The 27,770-nt window shown below is 50.0% G+C and overlaps 2 protein-coding genes across 2 annotated transcripts in view; one reads left to right on the top strand and one right to left on the bottom strand.

Moving 5' to 3' along the window:
- Positions 1-27,770, bottom strand: part of DNAH1 (dynein axonemal heavy chain 1) — a 78,859-nt gene that overhangs the window by 3,789 nt on the left and 47,300 nt on the right. Inside the window, 21 exon segments of the mRNA XM_068157921.1 lie at positions 6,133-6,315; positions 7,377-7,487; positions 7,986-8,177; positions 9,772-9,943; positions 11,148-11,356; positions 13,656-13,791; positions 14,626-14,704; positions 14,707-14,812; positions 16,142-16,372; positions 17,560-17,738; positions 18,783-18,821; positions 19,188-19,361; positions 19,665-19,822; positions 21,236-21,396; positions 21,817-21,957; positions 23,129-23,233; positions 23,502-23,660; positions 24,234-24,353; positions 25,206-25,400; positions 25,690-25,867; positions 27,535-27,689. Of these exon segments, the coding sequence (XP_068014022.1) occupies positions 6,133-6,315; positions 7,377-7,487; positions 7,986-8,177; positions 9,772-9,943; positions 11,148-11,356; positions 13,656-13,791; positions 14,626-14,704; positions 14,707-14,812; positions 16,142-16,372; positions 17,560-17,738; positions 18,783-18,821; positions 19,188-19,361; positions 19,665-19,822; positions 21,236-21,396; positions 21,817-21,957; positions 23,129-23,233; positions 23,502-23,660; positions 24,234-24,353; positions 25,206-25,400; positions 25,690-25,867; positions 27,535-27,689 (3,183 nt within the window).
- On the top strand, positions 1,260-5,570 carry LOC137450918 (HAUS augmin-like complex subunit 3). Its single transcript, XM_068157919.1, has 4 exons — positions 1,260-2,438; positions 2,614-3,053; positions 4,335-4,551; positions 4,957-5,570. The coding sequence occupies exons 1-4, from the start codon at positions 1,260-1,262 to the stop codon at positions 5,206-5,208; spliced, it is 2,088 nt and encodes a 695-aa protein (XP_068014020.1). The 3' UTR covers positions 5,209-5,570.

The raw sequence follows: 27,770 nt of genomic DNA, 5'->3' as shown, positions 1-27,770 counted from the left end.
CTGAAAGGCAGCAGGGTGGGGCAAGGTCCCTGTGGCATCCTGCCCACCTTTGCATCCAGCTCTGGTGCAGGGAACACCGCTTGACCTAGCTCCCCAGAGCAGCAGCAATCTCTTTTCTCGCTCATCTAGTTTGTGGCTGTTTTGGCAAGTTCAGCCCATGCCACCAAGCACTGGAGACAGCTCAGTGAGGCAGCAGAAAAGGGGAGAATGGGAAGAACCTCCTTCTAAGAGCCATTCCTCTCTGGAACCCCACACTAGTACCTAGCTCATTTGCCTGCAAAAGGAGAGCAGGTGGGTGGGAAAAGCCCTTAGTGGGCAAACCAGGAACAGCTGCCTGACCCTTCAAAAGGGCAGTGGTGCCTCTCTGGAGGGAGAGAAGAGGTGGTGCTCTGTGATCCTAGAACTCTGGCAGCAAGGACTGTGCTCACTAGCCAGGTAATACTACCCTAATCACACCTGTCCCACAGACCCTAAAGGTTTCTATGGCAGATATTAGTGTTCTGTGTGGTGGAGGATGTAAGGCCCCTAAGGATGCCAGCAGAGAGCCAGAGTGGGAAGTGAATGCCTCAGCTGCTTACAGCAGGGGCCCTTCCTGCTCTCTGCTAATTTCCCCAAGCAGGGAGATCCCCCTGGGATGGATATGGATGTGGACCCTGTCTGGTGCCAGAGATACACCAGTGAGGCACCTTTTGGGGCTTGATTCCTTTCATGATGCAGACAGCTTCAATCACCACCTTCACACCAAGAGGAGGCTGCTGCATTGCTCATACCTTTGACACCCAAACGGAGACAAGTGGGTTGGCCTGGTTCTCACTGAGACTGCTGCTCATCCCTCAGCTGGCCCCAGGGAAACTGGGACCAGAGGCAGGACCTTTAGGGGATGCAATGCACAGGCAGGAAAACCAAAAGGTTTTACAGGAAAAGCTGCTTATCAGAAAGGGCATGAAGCAAACCATAGGTTGGTTGACAAAGCCTGTCCTGGTGCTCTGATGAGTGCATCTTCCATGCTGGTCTGTATGGCCCTGGGGAGGAAACTCTATGGAAGCTGGGCCTGGGCAGGCTTCCTCCCTTGCTCTATGGGCTTTGTCTTGTGTGTCATCCTATAAGCTGGTCTTCAGCACTTGTGGAGGGACTGCTTGAGTTTCTTCTCAAGCAGGCTGCTAACAGTGCTGCTGTGACACCTCTGAGACAGCTGTGGGTGTTGGGATTCTCACAGATGACTCCTGCTTTTTCCACTTACAGTGCTGGCCATCCCTGCCATGCTCAGCCAGAGACACTCTGAAGCTTTCCCACTGCACACAGTCAGCAGAGCAGCAGAGTTTCTGGTGACACTGAGGATGTTCTACCCCCAGGCAGACACCCTCTGTGAGAAGGACTTTGAGTGGCTCTTTGACTGTCCTCAGACAAAGCAGTTCCTTGAGTGGTTCTGCAGCACGGTGGGTGAGGAGAATGTGCTCACCCCAGCTGAGGTGGAGGCCTATGATGCCCTGCTGGCTGCAGGCAAGCCCATCTTGGAAGGGGATGCCCTTGAGCAGGCATTGCAGACGATTTACCAGCTGCCAGGTATGATACCTGATAATCAGGATCCCACTCTGGAGGCCCTGCAGCAGGAGCTTGAGGAGCTTCAGGAGCATCGTGACCGCCAGCTCTGCCGGCACAGGAGGCTGCAGGCCTGGACAGCCAAAATGCAGAAGCAGCTGAGGTGTTTGGAGCAGGAGGAGAAAACAGTGACACAGGACTTGAGGAAGGCTTGGATGGACCTGAAAGTGGAGATCTTCCAAACAAGAGCTGTCCTGGGCCAGATCAGCAAGGATGCAAAGCAGATGGCAGAGTGGTACAGGGCCATGGGGGAAGGACGTCCACCAGCACTGCTGTGTGAGATGGATCTTGGCCCTTACCTGGAGCTAGAACAACAGGCCACCAAGGCATTTGAGAGCTTTGTCCAGCAGGCCCTACCAGGGATTGTCCAGGCTCCAAATACTGAGGAAGCAAGTGCACAGGGAGGGAGCACCCTGCAGGAATGGCTGGACTCAGACTGGGAAATACCAGAAGGAAGAAGAGCTCTCTATCAAGAGGGTGCAAAGATACCACACAAGGAGATGCCAGCAAGTCAGAAAACATTGGTCCAAGGCTCAAGGGCAGAGCTGCTAGTGGAGAGGAGAAATAAGAGTGTGATGTTGAGCATGGGGGATGAGGAAGAGAGAGATGGCAGCCAGGAAGTCACAGATGCTACGTGGACAACAATGCTGAAGGGCCTTGGGACTGATGGAGATGAGAAACTGCAGGACCGAGAGAGCTGCTGGAAGGAGCTGATCCGAATGGAAACAGCACATATCTGTGCCCAGAGGGAGGCTATAGTCATGTCATCAAAAGTGGAAGGCCACTGTGCTGCACTGGAGTGGACCCAGAGGACTTGGAAAACTCTCCAGGAGAACCAGGTAGGGCCAGTGCTCCCTTTCCTCCACTGCCCTTTGTGGCAGGGCCTGTCTGTGCTGCACAGTCCCACCAGCTGCATACTGGAGCATGGCTGGACTTGCCAGGAGCAGGTGGCAGAGCCAGGCAGTGCTAGTGGAGCATCCTGACTCCAGCCTTTCTTGTCTTCCCCCTGCACAGCAAGCGGCTGAGGCAGAGCTCCAGGGTCAGGCAGCCACTCTCCAGAAGCAGCTTCAAGCCCTGCGTTGTGACATTGTGCACATCCTGACCCACCAGCTGCCACCCCTGCTGAGGGCAGAGGCCCAGGCCTCTGCCCTGCCCGTTCTGCAAAGGCAGCTTAGCCTGGAAGATGCCCACCTGCAGCACCTTGCCAGAAAGCAGGAGGTGGCAGCGGCGTGGCTGCTGAGCCAGCACAGCCGCCTGGATCTGCTGCAGCTGCAGCTCAAAGCGGAGAGAAAGGAACTGGACCAGAAGGCTGCTCAGCTGGAAGAGATGGAGCGTGCCATGAAGGAAGCCCAGACCATGCTACAGGAGGTGCAGGCCTACTACAAAGATGCCTGCTCCTCCCAGAAGGATGTTCCACGCACATGGATAGACCCCAAAGAACACACTGCTGTAAGGTAAGGGCCTCTGTGTGTGCATGAAAAACAAACTAGAGGTGGAGGAAGTGGCAGGGGGAGAGTTATCTGCAGACTGAAGCTACCTGGCAGTTTAGCAGTGCTCTTCTGCCAGTGCAGTCACCCTGACTCCATGGTGGTGTGAGACTCTCCAGAAGGTGGCATCTGCTTCTTACTGGCTGGCATGGGCTGATGCAGCAAAGCAAGGGCTTGGAGAAGGCAATGAATATGGAGACCAGAGGCTTTCCTAGGAGGTAAAACTGGAGAGTGTAGAGGCAAGTCTTCAGCCACGGAGGGCAGCTGAGCCAGAAGGAAGCACAAAGTGTTTGGGAGCAACAACTTTTTCTGATTGGGTGTCCTGCACTGACACAAGCTTCTTGTTCCTCCCTGCACTGGTCTGGAATAGCTGGTGCTGGTGTGTGCCAGCAAGCAGTCCCCAGCTGGCTCCTGGGCCAGCCTGTTTTTTACGGTGCTCTTCTCAGACCTCCAGGCCATAAGCTGCTGTGCTGGGTTGCACCCGTCCTGGGAGGGGGAGGCTTGCAAGAGCTCTGCTCTCCCCAGGGATTAAGGAAACCTGATCCAGGTGGACTTGGTTCCTTTCCCCCACCCCGAGGGGTCCCCCTGAGTCTAAGTTAGTCTGTCCCACTCCCCCTTCCTGTCCAGCAAGACTACACAGGGGAGGGCACGGCAAAGACTTCCTCCCTTTTGCTCCTGCCTCGCCTGTGCGAAAGGACCAAGAGCTGCTGCTGGCTTCCTGGTTCTGCCACGTGGTCAGGCCTGGACTTCTCCCTGCTGCATCCATGTTTCTCCAAAGGACTGCAATCCATGTACATCAGGGGACATACAAAGCCATCCAAACTTGATTTTGTATATTTTCCTATTCATCCTTGTTCCTTACCCTTGTGAACCCTTCCTGTTATTGTTATTTACATCTACATACTGTTTAAGGAAAAAAAAATACTTCTCTACTTCCAAACTGACTCCAAATTATTTCTTGGTAGATTTACCTCCTCCCCTTTTTCCACCCTTTTTGTTCCCTTCTTTTTTTCCCTATCAGGGAAAAAGGAAGGGGGAGCAGGGGAGGAGCTCTCAGCCTTGCCACCATCTGAGCTCTTAAATGCCAGTGAAGGCTCAAACCACAACAGCTGCTTAGGAGGAGTGGTGGTCCTCTCACTACTGTCCCACAGCTGCTTGCATCCCACAGCACACAATCTGCCCTGAGCCCTGCTCTGCCTCAGCACTGGCACACCGCTCACACCACTGTCTGGCTGTGCCCTCTTGCAGGCTCTGGGACATTCTGCTGGGGAAAGATCAGGAGAAGCAGCAGTTCCGCAGCTACAAAGCCTTAGCAGCCCAGTGCTCCAAGCTGGTTGAGAACAAGAGGGTCCTGGAAGCACAGCTGGCAGCTCCTATGCCCCAGCTCCCTGCCCTGGAGTCTTCCACAGGGGTGCTCTACCGGCTGCTGTACAACAGCTCCAACCAGCTGCAGCTCTCCCCTCGGGTAAGCAAGCCCTCCTGCTGCACCAGGCCTGGCTGGGTGGCACAGGGCTGTGAGTCAGGGCCCTTGGTACAGGGGGGAGAATTACTGCCTGATCCTTGCCCTGTCACAAAAGCTATCCAGTGAGGCAGTGGCTGGCTGAGGGACAAAGGAGACTCTTGCTGTTTCATGTGTGCTGTTAAATGGAGAGGTCGGGATACCTTAGCCAAGGTGGCCCAGCAAGGCAACTCTGTGCCTTGGGCTGGACATGTTTGGAGGCCTGAGCCAGGTGGGTACTTTGTTTCTGGTGGGCTGAGATGTTTCACAGGCTGGAGGAAGTCCCCCTCTTTCTGCATATTCATGTATATCTACTACTACTGTGTACATGTATATCTACTACCATGATACTGTATTTGCTTTGCCTTTCAGGAGATCACCAATCTGATAAAGCAACTGACCACTGTGCAGGACAACCTCTACCAAAGGCTGACAGACCTCCAGAATGAGTTGAAGGGGAAGTGCAGGTCTCTGGAGAACCCTCTCTTGCAGACAGAGAGGAACCTTTATGTGTACTTTTTCTGCAATCAAGACTGGCTGAGGCAGGTGGTGGAGAAGCTGGAGAAGAAGGCAGCAGCTGCCTCCAGGCAACCACAGGTGAAGCTGCCCCATGCAAAGAAGTAGGTCAAAAGGACACTTGCTCCCTGCTATTGAAGTGGTGGTCTCTTTTGGTTGGACTGGGAGAGAACTCTGGTGACCCAGGCTCCAGTGGCAGGTTACTTGGGTCACAGCCCATCAGCTGGGCTTAGAAGAAGCAGAGCACTTAAATGGAGAGCTTCTCCAAGTGGGTGGGGGGTTGAGGGCATGTAAAACATTGATGCATTTGGGGAGCTGGCACTGAAAGCCTTGTGGAGACAGGAGACTTCTCAAGCCAACTCTGCAAGAGGATGGGTGGTGGTGGGAAGTGGAGTGGCACTCTGTGTCTTTCCCCACCTTCTGGGGTAAGGAGTTTTGTGGGAAATAAAAAGGTCTGCTGCTCACAGTTGAAGAGCAATAAGCCTGTCTCTCCCTTCCTTGGCTCTTACACCCTGTGTGCTGACAACTTGTACCCACTGAGTTTGTTGTCTTGCCTCTAGGCTGTGACACTTGCCTCAGGATTGGTTTCCTTTCTCTGACTAGCCTAATTCAAGCCATTCTGGAAGCCACTGCCTCTTCCTCTTCTCCATCTGTGATGGATCCCCTTTCAAAAGAGGCTGCCAGTTCAGGCCCTGTGCTGACAGATCTGTCCACGTGCTCTGCAGTCACTACTTGGGGTTGCACTGTGACACTGCCTGCCACCTACCCCCATGGCCAGGCACTTGTGGATGAGCTCTCAACACACACTCTGGCATGAGTTAGAACATGGGGCTGTCTCTCTGCACTTTAAAACCTTTTACTTCTGAAGGAGCAAAGCTGCATGGCACCTGCCCAGCCTGTGAGCCTAGGGGGATAGATGAAGATGCTGGGAAAGGCTAAGGATGCTGCAGACTTGTAGAAGGGAAACTGCTGCCAAGTGAGAGGCTGTTCAGGACCAGACCCAGCTATGCCACTTCCCCACAACCCAGTTACCTTTGTAACATTTTTGTTGAGTTTCCTCAGGCTAGCAAGAGCAGCATCCAGGGCTGGGAGAGCTTTGGCCAAGCCCTTCTGAGCATCATCTGCAATGGCTTGGGCTGCCTGAGCTTTCGCTTGGGCCCTCGTCTCCTCAGCCTGCATGTGATGTTTTGTCTCTTCAGCCACATCTCTGTCCCCCTGCAACACCAGACACAGTCTTGGAAGCATGCTAGAGCCAGAGCACCCTTTTGGCATGGCTCAGCACTGCCAGGATCACAGCTCTCTTGGCAGGTCATGTATTTTCTTCCAGCAGAGACATGCTGGGGCTTAACTGGAGGAGAGGCTTCCACATGGGATGCTACATACTAGCAGGAGGCTTTTGTCAGCCTGTAGAGATTATCCACAAGGTGCAGCTCTGGCTGTGACTGGAATGGCATTAGTCCTGCAGGAATGATCCCAGTTTTTTCTTATTGGCACAGGGGAAGGAGGCATAAAAATGCAAATGTGTTGGGAGATGGAGGAATAAGAGTTAGGCTGAGGATTTTGTTTCTAAAACTGTCACTTCTGTCTACCCCCATGGTTAAAACACTGCCAGGAGGTGTAAGGGGAATGTGGACTACATCCCAATCTTTATCTGCTATGTGGGAGCATGGGAGATGGCAGACTTTCCTCTTTGCATGCAGAGCTGTATGATGTTACTGTCTCCCTTCCATCTGTTTCAGTCTGGCCATCCTACAGTAGCAGACAGGCAGAGAGGAATGCAAGGTGAAGGGAAAGTGGTGACAGTCAACACAGGACACTTCCTTATTCTGCAGTGGTGTGTGACACTGATGATCCCTGAGGAGTGGGCTAGCAGGGGCAGGCTACAGCTGGGGATGGGATGTGGGGGAATGATCCCTTCAGCAACAACAGCCTGCCCAGGTCACCTGAGGGCTGTTAGTTTTGTTGCTACTTTGTGCTTGCAAAGATCTAAAGCAGTAAGGAGACAGAGCTAGTAGCTTGGCTGCCTGACCCTCTGGGTTGTGGCTTTGGACAGGGACATGGGAGCCATTGACAGCAAGGGGCTGGTAGGTTGACTGGCCCTTACCCCAGCAGAAGGCCATCCTCCCTGGCAGTGCTGCTCTGCACAAATACCTGCTGTGCTAGTCTGAGGCTTTTTCAAGTGTCAGATTAAGCAGGATTTTGTACAAGCCCTGCAAGGCCTCCCCAAGCCCTGTGCCCAGTCTGAGCAGTCACACTGGGCTGTCCCACAGCTGTACCTGCAGTTGCTCCATGCTTGCCACAGTGTCCTTGGCTGCCTGTGCCAGGAGAGGGCGGGCAGACTCCAGCTCCTCCTGCATCTTTGCTACATCGTCTGCTGCTTGCAGGAGCTGTGGGAGCGGAGCAGAGCAGAGTGAGAGCACAGGCAGCAGCCATGAAAAGCCTCAGGCAAGGGCTGTGCTGGTGGGTACTCCCTGCCCAGTCTAAGGTCTTGCCCTGGTTCCTGCTTAAGCAACAATCTGGCACTGTGCTGTGCTGATCAAGAGCAGTGCCTCATGGTGCCTGCACACAGGGGGCATTACCTCATAAAGCTCATGGCAACTGGTCAGCAGAACATGTCTGCTGTTACAGGGCTTTCAGTTAAAAGGTGTAATGAGAGAGAGATGATGAGCTACAAAGAGGTCTGTAGTCTCCAAAGACTGGGGACCATCATTCTTTTAGAGCTGTTACAGACTCAGACTTCACAAAGGCTGGTCCTGGCAGAAGGAATAGTTTCCTCCTGTTGCACAGAGATGTGAAGGGCAGCTCACTGCATCTCTGCAGCTATAAATACACTGCTTACAGCAGGTGAAGGGGGCCCAAATCTCATCTTGGTGTGAGGGACAAACCTTATCCAGGCCATCTTTCATCCTGTTCTTGGCTGTTATTAGCTCTTGTTTCTTCTTTCCAATCAGGGACCTGAAGCTGCTGAGGAATTGGAGGTAGCTTTTAGGAGTGAGGTAGTTGTGTCTGGCCAGCTCTGCCAGGTACACTTGGCATTTCTTTGCCACACTCTCATGGATTTCTACACATACTTGAATCTACAAGGAGAAAGGCAACAAACAAGTTTATTCAGCACTGAACAGGTGATAGACAAGTCAATGGGATGCCCTCAGAGAGCAAAGGGGCTTACAACCAGCCTAGGTCTACAGTCACAGCAGAGCTTACATAGATGTGTGGGCATTGATGCCACAGAGAGGGTGATAAAGGGATGTGTCCATTTCAATACATATGTAAGTCTGGTGGCCTTCTATGAGCAGCTGACAACATCAATAGCTGAGAGGAGAGCAACTGATGTGATTTACCTGGACCTGAGCAAGGCCTTCGACACTGTCCTGCACCACATCCTGGTCTCCAGGCTGGTGACACATGGGTGTGATGGGTGGGCCACTAGCTGGATAAGGAACTGGCTTGATGGCCGCACCCAAAGAGTGGCTGTCCATGGCTCCATGTCCCAGTGGAGGCCAGGGACAAGCAGAGTCCCTCAGGGATCAGTCCTGGGACCTGTCTTGTTCAACATCTTTGTGGGTGCCATGGACAGTGGCACTGAGTGCACCCTCAGCAAGTTTGCTGATGACACCAAGCTGTGTGGTGCAGCAGACAGGCTGGAGGGAAGGGAGGCCATCCAGAGGGACCTTGACAGGCTGGAGAGGTGGGCACAAGCCAACCTCATGAGGTTCAACAAGACCAAGTGCAGGGTCCTGCATCTGGGTCGAGGCAATCCCAGGCACAAAGCCAGGCTGGGCAGTGACTGGCTGGAAAGCAGCCCTGAGGAGAGAGACTTGGGGGTGCTGGTGGACAAAAAGCTCAACATGAGCTCTCAGTGTGCACTTGCAGCCCACAAAGCCAATCAGATCCTGGGCTGAAACAGAAGAAGTGTGGCCAGCAGGTTGAGGGAGGTGATCCTCCCCCTCTACTCAGCTCTGGTGAGACCCCACCTGGAGTACTGCCTCCAGTTCTGGAGCCCCTATTCCAAGAGGGATCTGGAGGTGCTGGAAGGTGTCCAGAGAAGGGCCATGAGGATGATCAGAGGGCTGGAGCACCTCTCCTATGAGGACAGACTGAAGGAGTTGGGGCTGTTCAGTCTGCAGAAGAGAAGGCTCCCAGGTGACCTCATTGTGGCCTTCCAGTATCTGAAGGGGGCCTACAAGAAGGCTGGGGAGGGACTTCTCAGGATCTCAGGTAGTGATAGGACTAGGGGGAATGGAATGAAGCTGGAGGTGGGGAGATTCAGGCTGGATGTGAGGAGGAGGTTCTTCACCATGAGAGTGGTGAAGCCCTGGAATGGGTTGTCCAGGGAGGTGGTTGAGGCCCCGTCCCTGGAGGTGTTTAAGCCCAGGCTGGATGAGGCTCTGGCCAGCCTGATGTAGTGTGGGCTGTCCCTGCCCATGGCAGGGGGGTTGGAACTAGATGATCCTTGTGGTCCCTTCCACCCCTGACTGATACTATGACACTATACTATGATACTATGAAAGCTAACTGTGCTATAGCTGAATCATCCTGCCATGAAACATTTCTGCTACAGGGTAAAACCTGTCTGTAAGTATGTCCTGTCTCCCTTGTCTTTATGTACTTATGGATGTGGCACACTGAGCATCCAGGAGCTGCGTTTTGCCTGTTGAGTGTGGCACCTACCATCCCATCAGTATCTTCAGTGCTGCCATCAAGATGTGGAATCTCATGCAAGAAAGAGGAGGCAACACACTGCAAGGCTTCAGCAGGCCACTCATTAAACCAGTTGATGGTACAGCAGCTCACAAGAGAGGGAAACTGTCTCAAGCATGCATGGAAAACTTCTCCAACTGGGCTGAGGGAAAGACATGCAGAAAAGGGATTCATAGAATTGGATTGGAAGGCACCTTAAAGATCTTCTAGTTCCACCCCCCCTGCTATTGGCAGGGACACCTCCCACTAGACCAGGCTGCTCAAGGCCTCATCCAACCCAGCCCTGGACACCTCTAGGGAGGGAGCATCCACGACCTCCTTTGGTAACCTGGTCCAGTGTCTCCCCACCCTCACTGTAAAGAATTTTCCTCCTAATATGCAGTCTAAACCTGTTCTTCTCAAGCTTCAATCCATTTCCCCTCTCCCTCTCATGATAAGCTCTTAAAAAAAGTCCCCTCCTGTCTTTTTTGTAATTAACCTTCAGGTACTTGAAGGCTGCTACAAGGTCTCCCAGGAGCCTTCTCTTCTCCAGGCTGAGCAGCTCCAACTCTCCCAGCTTGTCCCCATAAGGAAGGTGCTCCAGCCCTCTGAGAGATGTTATGACTAGCTATAAATACAAGGACAAAATAGCTTTCCTACTTCCCTAGAACCATCCCTGGTGCTTACAGTGAAATAAGGAAGGGAATATACTCAAGGAAGGAGGGAGAGGAAAGAAGGAATGAAGGTTTAGGCAGTGAACTGCATGTCACAGCTCACTCCTTGGAAGTCCTGGGTACTCTTCTGGAAGCATTAAGATGGTAGTGTAGTGATGTTTTATAGGACCCTCCCTAGGAAGAACACATAAGAGGTAAGAGATAAGTGTGATCTGAAATCTATTTCAAGCAGATGAGGGCAGAGATTGCATCACCAGACACAAATAATGGGCCCTGGTTCTTCTATTTGTACTTGCACTGAGAATGTCTTGTACCTTCTCACAGCCCTCCTGCAAAGAAGCTAACTGCTAACGGACTGTGCACCAGATGAACAAGAAACCATGCTGCAACTGAGCCCCAAGTTCATGCAGGGTATTTCTGTGCAGACAGCTCAATGGTGCATGAAGGAAGCTTGTAGTTAGTCTAGATCATGCATGAAGTTTGAAAAGTTTAATATTATTACCTCAAAAGCAGCAAAGCTAAAAAAAGAAACAACAAAAGGATCTGGTTCTAGGGGAAGGTGGAAAACAAAACCTCACTCCTCTAAAGTCAGGGGCTTGGAAACAGAAATCCCATGATACTGTGGTGCAAGGCAAAGGACAAGGTGGGCAATAATTAACAGTGACAGCAGGGAGTCCTATCCCTGAGCTGTACCTCATGCAGAGGACTGGGTGGATATTGCTGTGAACCTGTCCTGTGTAGGCAGCCATCAGATTAGCCTTGGTGGGCTGCTGCCCTAGGTCTTGCACAACAGGCTTCACAGCTGTCATGATCTGTTCTTGGTCAGCAAGGCTGTAAATGTTGGGAATGTCACCTGAGCTGAGCAGGCTGTTGATGTCCTCAGGGAAGGATTCATTTTTAATCTAAGCAGAGGATAGGAAAAAGAGGAAAAAAAGCAGTTTCCTGAGTCAAAACAGTCACATCTCCACCTACCATGGAGATCCTTAGCCTCTGTCATCAGAAATCACTTCTGTGATCACTTGGCTCTACTAAAGCATCCTCTGACCCTTGTCCAGCATTTCACAGATTCATAGAATGGTTTGGGTTGGAAGAGACCTTGGAGACCATCTAGTTCCAACTCCCCTACCATTGGCACTCACACTCAACCAGGTTGCTCAGGCCTCATCCAACCTAGCTTAGGACACCTTGAGGGAGGTGGGCATCCATGACCTCCTTGGGCAACCTGTTCCAATGTCTCACCACCCTTACTCTAAAGAATTTCTTCCTAATATCCAGTCTAAATCTGCCCTCCTTGAGCTTCAATCCATTCCCTCTCACCTTATCACTACAAGCCCTTGCAGAAAGTCCCTTCCCAGCTTTCTTGTCACCCCTTCAGGTGCTGGAAGGCTGCTGGAAGGTCTCTTGGAGCCTTCTTTTCAATTTCCAATTCAACAGCCATGTGCAGCCATGTGGGGGGGTATGGGGTGTGTCTGAAGCCAAACCTCCTTCAGCCCATTCATTGTCACCTTAGGGAGAGAGCTCAGGGCCTTGCTGCCTGCCTCACAGTGACTGCAACCAGGCTGCTCTGGGTCTTCACTCCTCCAACACAGAATACCTAATTGTTAGGATAGAGCTCATCGACGTGGGAGCTGCAGTAATTGTAGGGATGTGTCACAGCCTGTGGGACGATCTCCCTCCAGAGCTACACTCACCTTTCCACCTTTGCTAAATCAGAGCTACACAGCAACCATCTACTTGACTAAATGCAGCCTCCCATGCCCCTCTTCTCCCACAGAAGCTTCTTACTGCAGGGAAAAGGATGTAATAATAGGCAGCACTTGACAGATGCTCATCTTGCTGCTCAGGGCGCTGCCAGAAGGGACTTGGTTCCTTTGATAATGAAGGCAGTAAAAAAATCCTATGGGGACCACAACCATGAATCCCAGAAGGTGTCCCAGTCATTAGCAAGTTGCAGCTTACAGTAACAAGCCAACATTATTCTGGGGAACCAACAGGCATAAGGGCCTAAATCTAATGGTACATTTGAAAAGAAATAGAATGATGCTACTTAGGACTTCTGGTACCAGTGCTTAGTGTAGTGCTTAGTAGCTTCAGGCAGCTGGGTCTAAAAGCCTTGATCCCATCAAGCCCTAGGATAGAGCTGCAGAGTGCTTCCTTGAGCAACAGGAGAAACAGCCCACTGAGTTCCTTTAGCAACAAAGGCACCACCTTAGGTCCTAGGGAAACCTCTGTAAGATCACAGCATCACAGTATCACTTAGGTTGGAAAGGACCTCGAGGATCATCGAGTCCAACCTATCAACACAGACCTCATGCCTAGACCATGGCACCAAGTGCCACATCCAATCCCCTCTTGAACACCTCCAGGGATGGTGACTCCACCACCTCCCTGGGCAGCACATTCCAATGACGAACGACTCGCTCGGTGAAGAACTTCCTCCTCACCTCAAGTCTAAACCTCCCCTGGCGCAGCTTGAGACTGTGTCCTCTTGTTCTGGGGCTGGTTGCCTGGGAGAAGAGACCAACCCCTGCCTGGCTACAACCACCTTTCAGGGAGTTGTAGAGGGCAATGGGGTCACCCCTGAGCCTCCTCTTCTCCAGGCTAAACAATCCCAGCTCCCTCAGCCTCTCCTCATAGGGCTGTGCTCAAGGCCTCTCCCCAGCCTTGTTGCCCTTCTCTGGACACCTTCAAGTGTTTCGATGTCCTTCTTAAACTGAGGGGCCCAGAACTGGACACAGGACTCAAGGTGTGGCCTAACCAAAGCAGAGCAGGAGCACAATGACTTCCCTGCTCCTGCTGGCCACACTATTCCTAATGCAGGCCAGGATGCCATTGGCCCTCTTGGCCACCTGGGCACACTGCTGGCTCATATTCAGGCGGCTGTTGATCAGCACCCCCAGGTCCCTCTCTGTTTGGGAGCTCTCAGCCACTCTGACCCCAGCCTGTAGCTCTGCATGGGATTGCCGTAGCCAAAGTGCAGCACCTGGCACTTGGACTTGTTGAATGCCATCCCATTGGACTCTGCCCATCTGTCCAGTCTGTCGAGGTCCCTCTGCAAGATAACGGAGGTGGGCTACTTAAGAAACACCAGTTGTGTCTGGTTCATACCAAGCTTTCCAATCCTCTTTAGGGGGAATTATTGAGCTTAGAGATGTGTTTCTGACTTCTGAAATGGAGTCCCCCATGCTAATGCTCTCATACCTGTGTGTCTACAAATAGGAATGCCTTGGGTAGACTTTCAAGGCCTGCCTCCATCATGATCTTCTTCACGTCATCTCCCCATTCAGCTATGCCATAGCCTTTGGAAAGCTCGCTCTGGAAACACTCATAGTCTGCCCTAAAGAAAAGAGAAGTCTGTGGAGTTACATCAGAGAGAAAAATCTCCTCTTCTGTCAGTCCTGAGTGTATGTTGCAGACTCAGGAGAGGACTCAAGGAGCTTGTTTTCCTGCAGTGAGTTCTGAGCCTGAGTTGTGTGCCTTCAGCCAACAACTTAAGCGCATGTTGTTCTTGAAGCACAGACACCTGAGCTAGCCAGAAACCAGCAGTACGATTCCAGGAGCTAATAGTCACACTGCTTCTTGGGCTCAGTGCCTCAGAGGTCAGAGGGAACAACTCAGTGTGGATTTTTTTTGTCATGCACCTGGGAATCATGATTGCATTTTGCCAGCCTCGCATCCTCTATTTGGAACTACTCAGAACAATTTTCTTCCTCAGCTTAGGTCCCTGGCTCTTCAAGTTTCCCCCTTCAGGTCCCTTGGCTCCCAAGACTCACCTGTCCTAATTGCCAGGCTGTCAGGGTCACTGTATGATTTGTCACAAGTAGCTCCTGTCTTTGCCTTCCTGCTGCCCAGCTCCCAGGCAGAAGCCTCTATCTTTCCCTCTGCAATGCTGCGTGCTGCACAGACCACTGAGCTGACACAGACCATGCTGCTTTTGTCCATTTGCTGCATGCCCACAGCAGCAACCCAAGCTATGAGCAGGCAAAAGAGTCCAATTTTTCTAGCATAGATGTGCATGTTAACTGAGCCCTAGCTCTTGAATGTTAAATCTGAAGAGCCACCAACCAGAAAAATGTGTAACCAGTAGCAGGAAGGTCAGGGAAAAAAGAGCTGCTAGAGGCAGCCCCAATGGAGCTGCTCCACATTGTGTGTATAGAAATGCATTACTTACATGTGAGATGCCAGCCTGGTGAGAGACTGCCTCCCACTTCCCCCAGCACCCAGGAGAAGTGCATTCCCTGGAGCCTGCCACTGATTTGGCAGATGTGCTGTACTGCATCCAGGAAAAGCACAAGCTTCAGCTTTGGGGTGTTCACTTCATTGTATTCTTGCAGGCAATCCTCAATCACAACCTTCAGCTGTGGGCACAAACAATCTGTTGTGGCTACCAGATACAAGCAGCTGTGAAGGGGTGGGTGATTGTCAGCACAGGTAGGCCTCAGCAGGGCAGTGCCTGGTGCTCAGCAGGGTCTGGGTGCAGCTGCCTCTCTCAGTTGCTCCCTGGGAGCTGCTTGTGGGGAGGTGATGGCTGTCTTTGATCCATGCTCCTGTGGGAACTACCATTGGACTGGGTTGAATTTAACCAGAGGTAATGGCAACAGCTGCCAACGGTGACCTTTAACTCAGGCAACTGACTAAAGTCTGCCATTCCAGTGCTGCTGTTTGCCTGGAGAAACACCAAGGCACAGCTCAAAATTAGATAGCTATGGCTGCCTGACCCATACTGCTCCCAGGCTTCCCTGTGGGAGAGCTTCCTCACTCTATAGATGATCATTGCCTGATGCTGTGTCCTGTGATGGGGATCCTGGCTGGAAAGGGCAGGTGCTGGAAGAAAACACCACTGGCAAAAACACATTCCACTCCCAGTCCAGCTGACACATAGAACAGCTGCAGGAAGAGTCTCTCATGCCCTTTGCAGGTCTCTCTATAATGGCACCCTCAGGCCAGAACATGAGATGAAGCATGAAGGCATCTGGGATTTGGTCTTCCCCCCTCAGCAAGCAACACCATCTGGAATTCCTGCAGTGCTGACACCCCTTTCTAGACACCAAGGTCCCGTGCTCATCTGTGGGCTGTGCAACACCTTGGTTAAGTCTGGCTGTCTCAGCTGTGCACACCTACTTTGCAGAAGAGATTTGAAAGCTCAGTTAATTACCAGTCCTTGTCACACAGCTATCACAAGAGAAGAGACAACAGGATAATCATCTGTTTCCAGCAATGAGCACAAACTGCACTGCTCATTGCCTTGGCTTAATTATCGCTACCAAAGTACTCATGGTATCTTCTCCAACAGGGAATCTGGCAGTAACATTAATCACTTGTGAAGGTCAACTGTGAAGTCTTTAATGGCAAAAGTAGCATTGTTTGGGGGTAATGTGCCGTTTCTTTCCAGCAAATTTCACTTTTCAGTCCCAAGTGCAGCTCAGCTGGGAGATTTGGCATAGCAGGCTGCACCCAGGACGGTAATGCAGAGACAGCTTGTTCCACCTCAACTTCCCATCATGCCAGACACAGCCACTGCCCACATCTGGGGAAGGATTTTACAGGAGAGTCCTGGGCAGGCTTGTGACTCCATACAACTTCAATTTAAGCAGCCCCATGGTTGCTATTAACTGTTACCTTTCATTTGAAGAACACTTGGTAGATGTGAGCATAGCTCACATCATCATGATTCCCAGAGTCCTTACCGTTTCCTGGCTGAGCATTTCTTCCTACAGTTTGGCACTGGCACCTGGTTCCATAAAGTCCTCAAACAGAACTGGCTGGGAGGGGACAACTTCCTCAAAAGTGGTGCCTAAGTCTTCCATCGTGCTCTTCATCAGGTTGTCAAACCAGGTCTGGTCCTCCTTGCTGACCAGGCGATCGCGGAAGACCCGGCAGCTCTCGTGGCACCACAGTCTCAGCAGCTGCATCTTGTCCTGGTTGGAAATCCCAGCAAAAAGTCCCCCATGAGAGAAGCAGAGAAGTATTAAGAGCCCTGCCATCAGGAAAGCTGGTTCCTGCCCAGCATGTGGCCAGCTCCACTCCTGCTAGAAGGCAGCTGGAGTGGAGAGAGAACTGGGCGGGTGGAGGAAGCTGCATTCCCTTCTCCTTTCAAAATCAACTCTTGTCAAAACAGCTGCTTTGCAGAGAGCTCATTACAGCTTCAGCTAATCCCCCCCCTCTATTTGTCCACATGCCAGGTTTTCTTTGAGAGATTTAAATTTCATCTTCTTTGTCCTTATCTTCCCCCCTGTTTTCAGAAGTTCTTGTGGTTTTTTGGAAAGATCCTTTTATTCCAGTGTAACACAAACCCAGGCTCCCAAGCACTTCCTGTGGTAAGTCGATCTCTGTTGGCTAGACTGGAGCCAGAGAGAGGCCCTCAAGAGAGCTGAAGGGGCAGAAGCCTCCATTACTACAAGTTGGTAACCTCTGCCCCTGTGCAGTCCCCTACAGCTCCATCCAGCTCTGAATGGCCTGACTACATCCTACTGACTTCATGTCCTCTCCTATGAGGACAGACTGAAGGAGTTGGGGCTGTTCAGGCTGGAGAAGAGAAGGCTCCGAGGTGACCTAATTGTGGCCTTCCAGTATCTGAAGGGGGCCTACAGGAAGGCTGGGGAAGGACTTCTCAGGATCTCAGGTAGTGATAGGACTAGGGGGAATGGAATGAAGCTGGAGGTGGGGAGATTCAGGCTGGATGTGAGGAGGAAGTTCTTCCCCATGAGAGTGGTGAAGCCCTGGAATGGGTTGTCCAGGGAGGTGGTTGGGGCCCCGTCCCTGGAGGTGTTTAAGCCCAGGCTGGATGAGGCTCTGGCCAGCCTGATCTAGTGTGGGGTGTCCCTGCCCATGGCAGGGGGGTTGGAACTAGATGATCCTTGTGGTCCCTTCCAACCCTGAATGATACTATGATACTATGTGGCCACTCACCTGCTTCTGTGCTAAGGAAGGGCTGGGGTGATAGGAGGGGCCTGTTTACTACTGACAGTAGACAATACAGCTAAAGGGAAGGTCACCTCATTCATTGAACAGTACCAAAATGAAGCTTCAACAAGAAGCTGAGGCCTTAACTGGAACATTCCTGGTCTTCCTCTGGTGGCATGGCTGTGCTGATGGGAGGACTCACCTCAACCTTGCTGGGCTCAGCCATGAGCATGCCTTGGAACACCTTGGAGAGGTCTCTCAGATTGAAGGTGTAATGTGACTTTGCTGGTGTAGGCAGCAGTTGGGTTGTGATGGTCAAATACACACAGATTGTGGCATCCACCAGGGGCTTGTTCAAGTCTTTGACTGCAAGTGCTCCTGCTGCAGGGACAGAGAAAGGTGAAGAGATGCCAAGGTGGTGATGCTGGATTGAGAACGTCCTAGCCATGCAGACAGGTGGTGCTGAGTGGCAGAGGTGTTGCCAGTATTTGGCCAGGAACACTTTTTTCTTCTGCTTGCTTAGACAGAGATGGTGTGGAGACCTGACCAAACAGCAGCTCACTGCAGTGGAGTTTGCCAATGAGTTTCCCAACCAAAGTCGGGACACTTGTGTGGCGTTAAGACTTCACAGGCCCCAGGAAGAGAGGAGACACTTCCTGACAAGGAATTGGTGCCTAACTGAAATACTCCAAACAGCTTTTCCTTCTCCCTCACTGCACTCCCAACAGTGGAATCTCAGCCACTTTGAAGCTAGAAGGTGCAAGTGCCCTCTTAGGTAAACCTCCTTGCAATTCATTGAGCTCAGCAAACGCAAAGCCACTGAGGAGTAACTTGTTATGCAACAGTCTGGCAGGATTTAGATACAGCTGCCAGTTTTAGAGCACAAAATAAATGTCTGAGGTTCATTACAAAGACTCCTGGGGAAGCAGAGCCCTGTGACAAACTAGCATTTTGCATTCTTTTGCATTATTTCCCACATGTTTTAATTTCTTCTAAAATCCCAGCTCGAGGCTTCAGTGTGCCCTGGAGCTCATAGCTGGATACTGATGCTTGAGGCACTCAGAAAGCTCTGCTTTGTTTCTCCATAGCTCTCTATTCTCACTGCTTCCTACTGGCAGATTTGTAGATGAGGACACATTTGCAAAGATGATCCTAAATTCCCACCCTGTCAAATATAAGAGGACTCATTTCACTCCTAATGAACCTTTTTTTCTGGGTGGCTGTAGCACCATCTTAGATCCACTCTGCTCAGCTGTCCACAGGCTGCAGCAGATGGAGAGTAACAGAAGGCTCTGCTTCCACAGAAGGCTGCTGTCTGGGCAAGTGTCTGCCTCCTGAAAGCACAGGTAAGCTATGCCATGCTGTGCCCACCAACTTGTTTTCTTCACAGTCTCTTTCCTCTTTTATCTTCCTGCTCTTACTTATGCACTGGGTCTCTGCAACTTCTTTCTCCTAGGAGTGCATCTAGGAAAAGACAAAACAAATTGAGTTACAGCTTTACCTGCTGAGGTTGAGGATATCTGCATCATCTATCACAAACAAAATCCTCTCTCAAAGACCTGGGCTATAGGACACCTTATTAAACACTGTGAGAGCCAAAGTTGAAGCTTGCTGATGTGCAGCAGCAGAGTTTGGCTCTGAGTCTAAAGTGTGTTTGAGCCCTCTATTTGCTATGATTCAAACTGCACTCTCCCAATAGCATCTCCAAGCAGCTAATGCAGCTTCCAGCACTTTGATCAGCTCATCAATAATAATTCCTCCCCTTCCAACCTCCATTATTGTTGGGTTGACTTGCAAGATGAGGAGGTGGCAGCAGATTGCAGAACTTACCCATCTAGCTGCCAAGGATGGTGGTGAAGATAGTCCTTATGCTGCTCTTCTCCATCTCAGTGAAGGAGAGGTAGTTGAAATGGCGAGTGAAGCGTGGAGTGACAGCATTCCTTCCCCCTCCAGGAGGTCTCATGGCACAGACAAGATTAGTATCTACCAGCTTCTTGAAAGTACCTTGAAGAATGTAAAATCAGGAGTGAATGCTAAGTTGTGGCTATAACCTCTCACCACAAATCTCCACAGCAGGTACATGTATCTAACAAGAGGCCAAGAGGATGCAGGGTGCTTGGTTGCATGGTTTAGTTGATTAGGTGGTGTTGGATGACAGGTTGGATGCGATGACCTTGAAGGTCTCTTCCAACCTGGTCTGGTCTGGTCTGGTCTGGTCTGGTCTATTCTATTCTATTCTATTCTATTCTATTCTATTCTATTCTATTCTATTCTATTCTATTCTATTCTATTCTATTCTATTCTAACTGATCTGTCTCCTGTTGTACCAGTCCTGGTGGTCCATCCACTGCCTCAGCAGCTCGATGGGTGGCTGAGCACCATATTCCTCCGGCATGGGCATGTTCAAGTCATCAAGAAAAGAGATTAAGTTCTTCCCAGCTGGAGGCCCAAACACACCCTTCCACCTGCAAGGACAGAAACTGCCTAAGGTCAGCGGACAGCTCCTATCGCAGAGGCATTCCTAACTTGATCCAGAAGCATTCCTTTCTCCAGATTCTTCCTGGGTCTGCAGTTTCAGCTATCCTTCTATGCTGTAGATCCCTTTTTATGGGCCTCTGTCCAGACAAGACCTGGAGAAATGTTTGAGGCACTGGCTTCTTTTCAAACATGAGTGCAATCTTGTCTAGAGCCCTGCTTGAAAGAATCCAACAGAGAGCCATGAGGATGATTAGGGGACTTGAGCATCTCCCCTGTGAATAGAGACTGAGAGCCCTGGGGCTTGAGAAGAGAAGACTTGAGAAGAGAAGACTGAGAGGGGATCTCATCAAGGTGTATCAATATCTGAGTGGGGGCTGTCAAGTGGAGGGGGCCAAGCACTTTTCAGTGGTGCACAGTAATAAGACAAGAAACAACAGGTTCAAGCCTGAACATAGATTTCACCCCAATATGAGGAGAAACTTCATTACAGTGAGGGTGATGGAGCACTGGAATAGGCTGCCCAGAGAGAAGTTGTGGAGTCTCCTTGGAGCTCAGGAGGAAGTTTTACACAGAGAGAGTGATTGCCCATTGGAATGTGCTGCCCAGGGAGGTGGTGGAGTCACCATCACTGGAGGTGTTCAGGAGGAGACTTGATGGGGTGCTTGGTTGCATGGGTTAGTTGATTAGGTGGTGTTGGATGATAGGTTGGACGTGATGATCTTGAAGGTCTCTTCCAACCTGGTCTGGTCTGGTCTGGTCTGGTCTATTCTATTCTATTCTATTCTATTCTATTCTATTCTATTCCTTCTTTGGAGACTTTCAAGACCTATCTGTATTCTTGTGCAGACTACCCTAAGTGATCCTGCTTTGGCAGGGGGTTGGACTTGATGATCTCTTGAGGTCCCTTCCAATCTCTAGTGTACAGTGATACTTATGCACTGTGCCAATAAATAAATGGGTGCAAAGAAAATCCAAGCTTGAGCCTGTGAATATCTTCTAAACTTCAAGCCACTAGCTGACTAGAGAGGCAAAAAGGAGGTTGTCAAACACGGGGTGTGGGACTGGGAGTCAGCAGCCACATTTTCTCCCTTCTCAGTTTCTATAAAGATCCCACACCAGGGTTTGCAAACACCTGTGCTGTGAAATACAGCATTTCTGGGATAACCACAACTGAAGCCACTTTTACAAACCCTCACTAATGCTTCTCACTTTCATGTCATTGCACGAAATGATTACTGGCTCTCACAATCCCACCTCAGATTTGCTGTCTCCCCTATTTGTTATCCACAGCTCTATGTGCTCGTGGCCCCTTCAGCTCTTTGGACAAAATTAAATGGCCAAGTTGACAGAAACACTGAGCTCAGAGATACTGCCTCTGCAAACACAGAAGGGAAACTCGCCTCTTATCCAGTTTGCTGTCAATGAGATCCTGGGCTTGGTTAGCAGAGGTATGTGCTGAAAACATCACCAGATGTGTGATGTATCTGCTAGGCAAGTTCTTCAAAAGCTTGTCTGCAATTGTCAGAGTCTTCCCAGTACCTGTGGGTCTGATGCAGAGAACCTAGAAGCACAATCAGCAGTCAGGCATTCAAAAGCTGGGAGAGGACAGAAGGCTCACTGCTTCAGGAAGGACGGCTGCTCAACACATCTCTTGGTGTGGGAGGAATCCAGCCAGAGAAGCATGAACCAGAACTATAGGAAATGGGTAGAGAGGGGTGGTGATAGGCTACCTAGCAATTGATGCATCTTGATAGAGCAACTGAGTGTTGATAATCCTTTGGGGCACCAGCACAGTGCCTGGAGACTGAATGCAGAACTCCTGTGGCTTAGGCACAGCTTTTGTGCAGTGCCATGGGAATGGGAAATAATCTCAAAGTATCAGGTAGCTGTTAAGTTCTGACTGCAGGGGGGAAGGAAAGGGTACTCCTATTAATGAGAACAAGGTTGAATCTAAGCACTGAAGACAAGGCAGGGCACCTACTGGCTTATGGTTTGTGAGCACCAGCTCCAGCAGATGGGCCGTTCGGACTGTGCTCATCGTGGGCACAATAACGTCACAGAAGTTGGCATTAGGAACCATGGTGAACTTTGCTGTAGAGTCCAGCCACTTCTCCCAGCACACCTGAAAGGTATGGGTGTGATTAGAGGGGGCAGTTGTACCTCTTCCCTATGGGTAAATGATTTTTGCTGTGTTTTTCCTAACACAATGCTTGTGGTAGCTCAGATTCTGATGTGGGTTTCTGTCTAGCCATACCTTCCTGTATGGCAATGCTGTGGGTGTCTGACTCTCTTAGGACAGAGGTAGCCCAAGAGTTAGAAATGATTGCCCCAGCAGCAACACACCTGTGCTCCCTTCTGAAAACCAGGATCAAAGAGGGATGGAGCACTTGTGATATCTGCAAAAACTCCAAGTCTGTCCTAGGCTGACCCACCCTGTAAGCACCCCCATGGCAGAGGGCCAAAGAGGGCTTAGCTGGGATCCTATCTTCATATTTGGTGCCATCAGCTGTGTTGTACTCAGAGGCTCAAGGAGGTTTTGTACTTGAACAAGACATGGATGACTTGTGCTAGAATCAAGTCCCAGACTAAGCTCCCTGAGGCCACTACATAGGTGAGATTGAGGCTTAGTCAGGGATGTGCTGGAGAACACTGAGAAAATGCACATTACTGCCCACCCCATGTGGCCTTCCCACCGAGACCATGCTGGCAGCTTCTGCTAAGCATCTGCTGCTCTTGTAGGTCTCTCTACTCTGATTTCAGGAAGGGGAAGAATTTCCCCCACACTTTTTGTTTCTTTCAGCCCAGGGGGTAGTGATTGTCAGTCAGACAGGCCTTGCATGCCCTACTGCACTGATGTCTCCTGTGAAAAAGATGGCATGTTTGTCTGTCTTGCTCCTTCTCCAGACTCTGCTGCACACAGCTCTCCTGCTGTTGTGCACTGCTCTCTTAACACAGACAGGACTTTCCATCTGAGCATCTCCCTGTCCTCCTCCAGCAGCCACACTTGTAAAGCCTCCTCACTTTGCTGAGCACTGGCAGAGGCATTCAGGTCTGAAGTAACACCAGCCCTTGTCTCAGATTGGAAAGATCTGCTTCACAAGAGGGCAAGAAACTGCCTTCTTCTTTTAATGAAAAGTTTTATTTCAAGTTCAACATTCCCAGTTGGTTCCTACAGGCCTTTTTTATTTGCCCTTTATGAGAAAATCCTACCAAAGCCTTCAGGACTGTGTTGTTTCCTGGTCCTGTCCTCCCAAAGGATTTCCCAGCTTGGAGTTGAAAGTGAAATATTTTACCTCTCTAATGACCTCCTCATCCAGATCATCTTCAGCACTGCTAAGCCCAGCATCACACAGTTTATAGTCATAAACCAGTCCTCCTTCTGGGAAAAGCACCTGGATCTGTGAGAACAAAGCTGTGGTGAACCTGGCTGCCAAAACTGCATTGACAGGAGGGTCTGCACTACTGCAAGGCAGACTTTACTAATGGGATGCTGCCCAGGTCAGGACTCTTTCCCAGATCTTCCAGCTTCAGGGGTCCCTTGAAGTCTGAGGCAGATCCCAAGAGGAAGCTCATCCAAAGCTTCCAGGCATTTGAGAAGCTCTGACTCCCATTCCTCACTACTAGTTCCTCTGTGACAGAGGATCTTTTTTTTTTGCCTTTACTCACCTTTTCTTTTGCCATCTTCTCCCTCAGCCACAAGCTGAAGGCCACACGACCCTGTAAATCCCCAGTACCACCTACACTCCAGATCAAGGCAAAGCTAAACCAGGGCCCAACCAGCTTTCCAATACGAGCTGCTTTCTCCTGGGAGATTGTCCTAATTCCCTGAGAACCAGAGAAGAGCAGGAGTCAAATTCTCAGGCATGATTAAGGTACACAAAAGGCAAACTCCTCTTAATGTGCTGGTTTTTCACAGGCCTGTTAATGTAGTCTGTGGATTAAAACTTCTTGTTTCACTGGGGTACTTGAGGGACTCCACTTGCTGAACTCATGTCACTCAGCAGGGGCTGTGAGAAGAATTTACTCTTTAGTTTTTAATTTGAAAATTGTCCAGCATCCTTCAATACTAATTCTCAAAGGACCTGCAATCAGAAGTGCATCACTGCTCAGCTCTGAGCTCTGCTTTCCACACTTTATCTAATTCCTTCTGCTATAAATAAAATCTCTTCCCTCCAGGCTGGTAGGCATGGAGCTTTTCTTTTGCTCTTTCAGTGGGCAAAGCATAACCATTCCAGGTTTACCTGTGCTTTGCAGGACACTGTGTTACCTTCTGCCACATTTATGAGCTACAGCATGTCCTTTCTGCACCAGCACCTAGTTTTCTGGTGATGAACCCTCAGCATGACTTAGTGCACTTAAGAATTACAGGCATAAATGATACAGATGGTAAAACCCTACCTCAGTGGGGATGAAAGGCTGAAACAAACATTCCAAGAGCATGAGAAGGCTCCCTGTAAGGTTACTGTCTGTTGAGGCAATAATCTCCTTCACAGAGTTCTGGACAAAGCTGATGGCCTCCTGTAAGGAGAGGCAGGAACAGGTCAGTGTTATCACCCAACACATTTGACTTTGGTTTTACCTTCTAGGGTTCTGGTTTCTCCTTGCCTCCCTGTAGACTACATTTACCAGGGTGGATATGGCTGAGAATGTTGTCATTTCCCACTGTCCCCCAAGTATCACTGTTTTGACTGGAAAGAAGCAAGTCAATCCTCTTCATCCGGTCTTAACCCAAAGAAACCTCTGGGCCTGCCTTTTGGTCTTGTGCAACAGCGCTGTGCATTTTGTGCCGTGGCTTGCTCTCTTCAGAGCTTTCCTTTGCAGCTCAAATTCTTCACAGAAAGAGAGATTGCCCATTGGAATGCACTGCCCAGGGAGGTGGTGGGGTCAGCATCCCTGGAGGTGTTTAAGAAAAGACTGGATGAGGCACCTGGTGCCATGGTCTAGTTGATTAGTTAGGGCTGGGTGATCAGTTGGACTTGATGACCTTGGAGGTCTCTTCCAACCTGGTTGATTCTGTGATTCCAGGTTATTCAGTAGTTACTTAGGAGCAGAGTAGAAATAAGAAGAATCTGTTCTTACAACTTTCTCCCTGGAGTTACTCTGTTGTGAGCAACAGAGCTGTACTAGGGATCATTTTGTCCAGAAGATAATTTTTAAATGAAACAAAGCACACTATAATGACCAGTAAGACTAAGTCACATCTGTAGGGAACAGCAAACAACACTTACTAAACCCAGGAGTTTGCAAACTGGTAGTCTGAAGTGTTCCCACAATGGTATTTAAATCCAGGTCTTGCTAAGTCTGGGCTGGCTGATACCTACTCTGACAAGCTCCAAGTCATGGAAAGGCTGCAACAGCATGGCAACTCACCTTGGGGAATCTCCTGAAGAGAGCTGCTAGCTGCTTTGAGAAGGGCTGCATGATGCCTGGGATTTTTTGCAGCCAGCACTCAATGAAAGGCTCCAGCCCCAAGATGCTGGGTTCCAGGTAAACCATGCCACAGCGGGAGACTGTGGCAGGGGAAGCAACAGCCAGATCCTGGACTTCAAACATCATGGTCATGCTCTGGAAACTGCAAAAGGGAAGGAAGGAGGATAAGGACTCGAGTGCTTCTGTTGTATCTTTTGGCATAATTTGGAGAAGATTATTCTTTCCCTTTGTTGCAGGAGCCTTCTTTTTCTTGTGTTTCTGCAGCTCAGCAGGGGTCTGGCCAACACAGGGCTTCTACTGAGACACTTATTGCCACACAAGTCCATCAGAGGCATCAAGTGGAAAGTCAAAGGCAAATGTGTTCCAAGAGGGAGGGAGGGAGGAAAACAAACAACAGGGAGCGAAAGCAGGAGGGATAAGTTACCTGTGACAGTTTGCTGATTTCCCCTGAGCTAAGACACAGCTTCTTATTGTCATCTAGCACTGTGTTCATGTTCTCAATCCACAAAGCTTCAACTGGCCCATCAAACACGTACCACTTCTTGTTGGTGTCAGTGGCTGCAGCTCCACGCCGGATGAGTGAGGAAAGAATCCCATCTGTCCTGAAAGGTGGGAGGAAGACAAGGCTTGGTCTATTCTGGTTTTGCTGAAAAGAATGACAAACCTTCAACCATATAAGGCAACAGAGCCAGAATCTTACTCTGGTTCATGTGCCCAAGCATACCTGTGCCTTACTTGTTGGTGAGCTGCACAAAGGGCTGTCTCACTTTTATTTCACTGACAAGTACATCCCAGCCTAAGCACCATCATGAAACAATTTCTGTGGGCATTAGGATCTGGACTTTGTGTCAGCTAACTATAAAATGCCAAGCTTGCCTTTAATATCTCTCTCCTCAGTGAAAAGCAAAGAGGCCTTGCTAGCATCCAGTTCAGGTCACAGGTGGGTTATCTGCTCACTGGAGGTGCCTCTTTTTCTCTATCTAGTGTGAAGGGAGCCTCAGGACAGTTACTCTGCTAATTCAGATGCTTCAGTTGGGTAACTTACAGGAATCCAGGGTAAAGAGCATGACTCCTACCCTCTTGGTAACTGAAGTTCCCCATTCTCAGCTGCCTGTGAACCCAGGTGGTGCTGGGGCTGGTGAACAGGAGAGCAGACACAAGAAATGCTGGCTGTTGACAGCAAGAATTTGATCTGTATGTGGAAACCTGGAGTTCAGTTTCTGTGTAGACCCTGCACTCTCCTCCCATTATTGAAGAACTGTAATTTTTATAGTGCTGGTGAATTCCAGGGTATTGTTACTGAGATCAAGGGAAAACAGTCTGTTCCAAAGCTCAGCTGATTAAAACAGATGGATTTGTCTGTAAATACATTTTACATGGCTGCTGTATTTTTCTTTTTGTCATGTTGATGTGTCTGTGTGCTGCCCTTGGGTAGAGTCACATCATAAATAAACTGCCAAGCTTAACTGGAATATCCTAGGAAATGTCCTTCAGTAAAGATACACCAGAGCCCAGGCTGGGAAACTCCAAGTCTCAGCATCAGTAATGCTTGCATTTTTCCTAGAGGTAGTTATGTTCATATTTATTTCATTTCCCTTCTTTTACAGGACACAGTCTTTAGCTTTGCCCCTGAGCAAGTGGTGGGTGACAGGGCCAAAGGGAGATTCACACTGCTTCTCACACTTTAGCTTCTGGATAAAGTGAGCTGCAAAGTCAAACTCAGGTCACATATGGAAGCATAAGCTGTAGGATCTGCCTGTCAAGAGGGCAAATGGGCTATTGGCTCTTGCTTCCAAACCATGTAAGCAAGCAGGAGCCCTGGTAACGGGAATGAAATGCCTCTCTATGGGTGAAAGTCATTCCTCATCATTCAAGGCCACCAGTGTGTTTATACAGAACAATTCAAGTGCACAGTAGAGAGGTCACTTTTCTTCAGAAGCAAAGCAAGTGTTTTTAAGCTGCTGTGTCTTAGAGCAGGGGGATGTGCTCCAAAGCAATTGAATTATTCCTTGTTAGACAGCTAATGCTGTGAGCTGAGCTGCAGTAGCTGTCTGGGCATGTGCTGGCAGCGGGGCCAAGCACACACAATGAAGGATGTCAGCTTAAATGGCCGTGACTGGCTATTGTAGCTTGGTGAGGATAAGGACTTGATTGCTTCTGGGTTTATGCCACTATCCTACACAGTTCTCAGCCTTGAAGAGAAGACGCTCAAGCCCAGAAGAAAAGCGTTTCCCGTCTGGAAGGAAGGAAAGCAGGTTTTGTACTTCACCACTCATGCGTTAGCAAGCTGAACTCTCCATAAAGCTGGCCCATTGTGATGGATTTGGGATTCAGCACAAAGTAGCTGACTGCTTCGTAATTCCCACCACTGGCTGCAGGCTGACCTTTCAGTGATGTCATTGCAGCTGCCAGGACTTCATAACTCTGCAAAAGCAGGAGTGCAAGAGAATTAACTGCCACGGCTCCACTATGACAAAGGCATTGCTCTCACAGCAACTGCATTCA

This window comes from Melanerpes formicivorus, unplaced genomic scaffold (genome assembly GCF_026170545.1).
Source record: "Melanerpes formicivorus ecotype bairdi unplaced genomic scaffold, bMelFor1.0.p_v2 SCAF_38, whole genome shotgun sequence".
Lineage (NCBI taxonomy): Eukaryota > Metazoa > Chordata > Aves > Piciformes > Picidae > Melanerpes > Melanerpes formicivorus.
The sequence above is the reverse complement of the archived record's forward strand: the minus strand, read 5'-3'. Positions and strand labels throughout refer to the sequence as shown.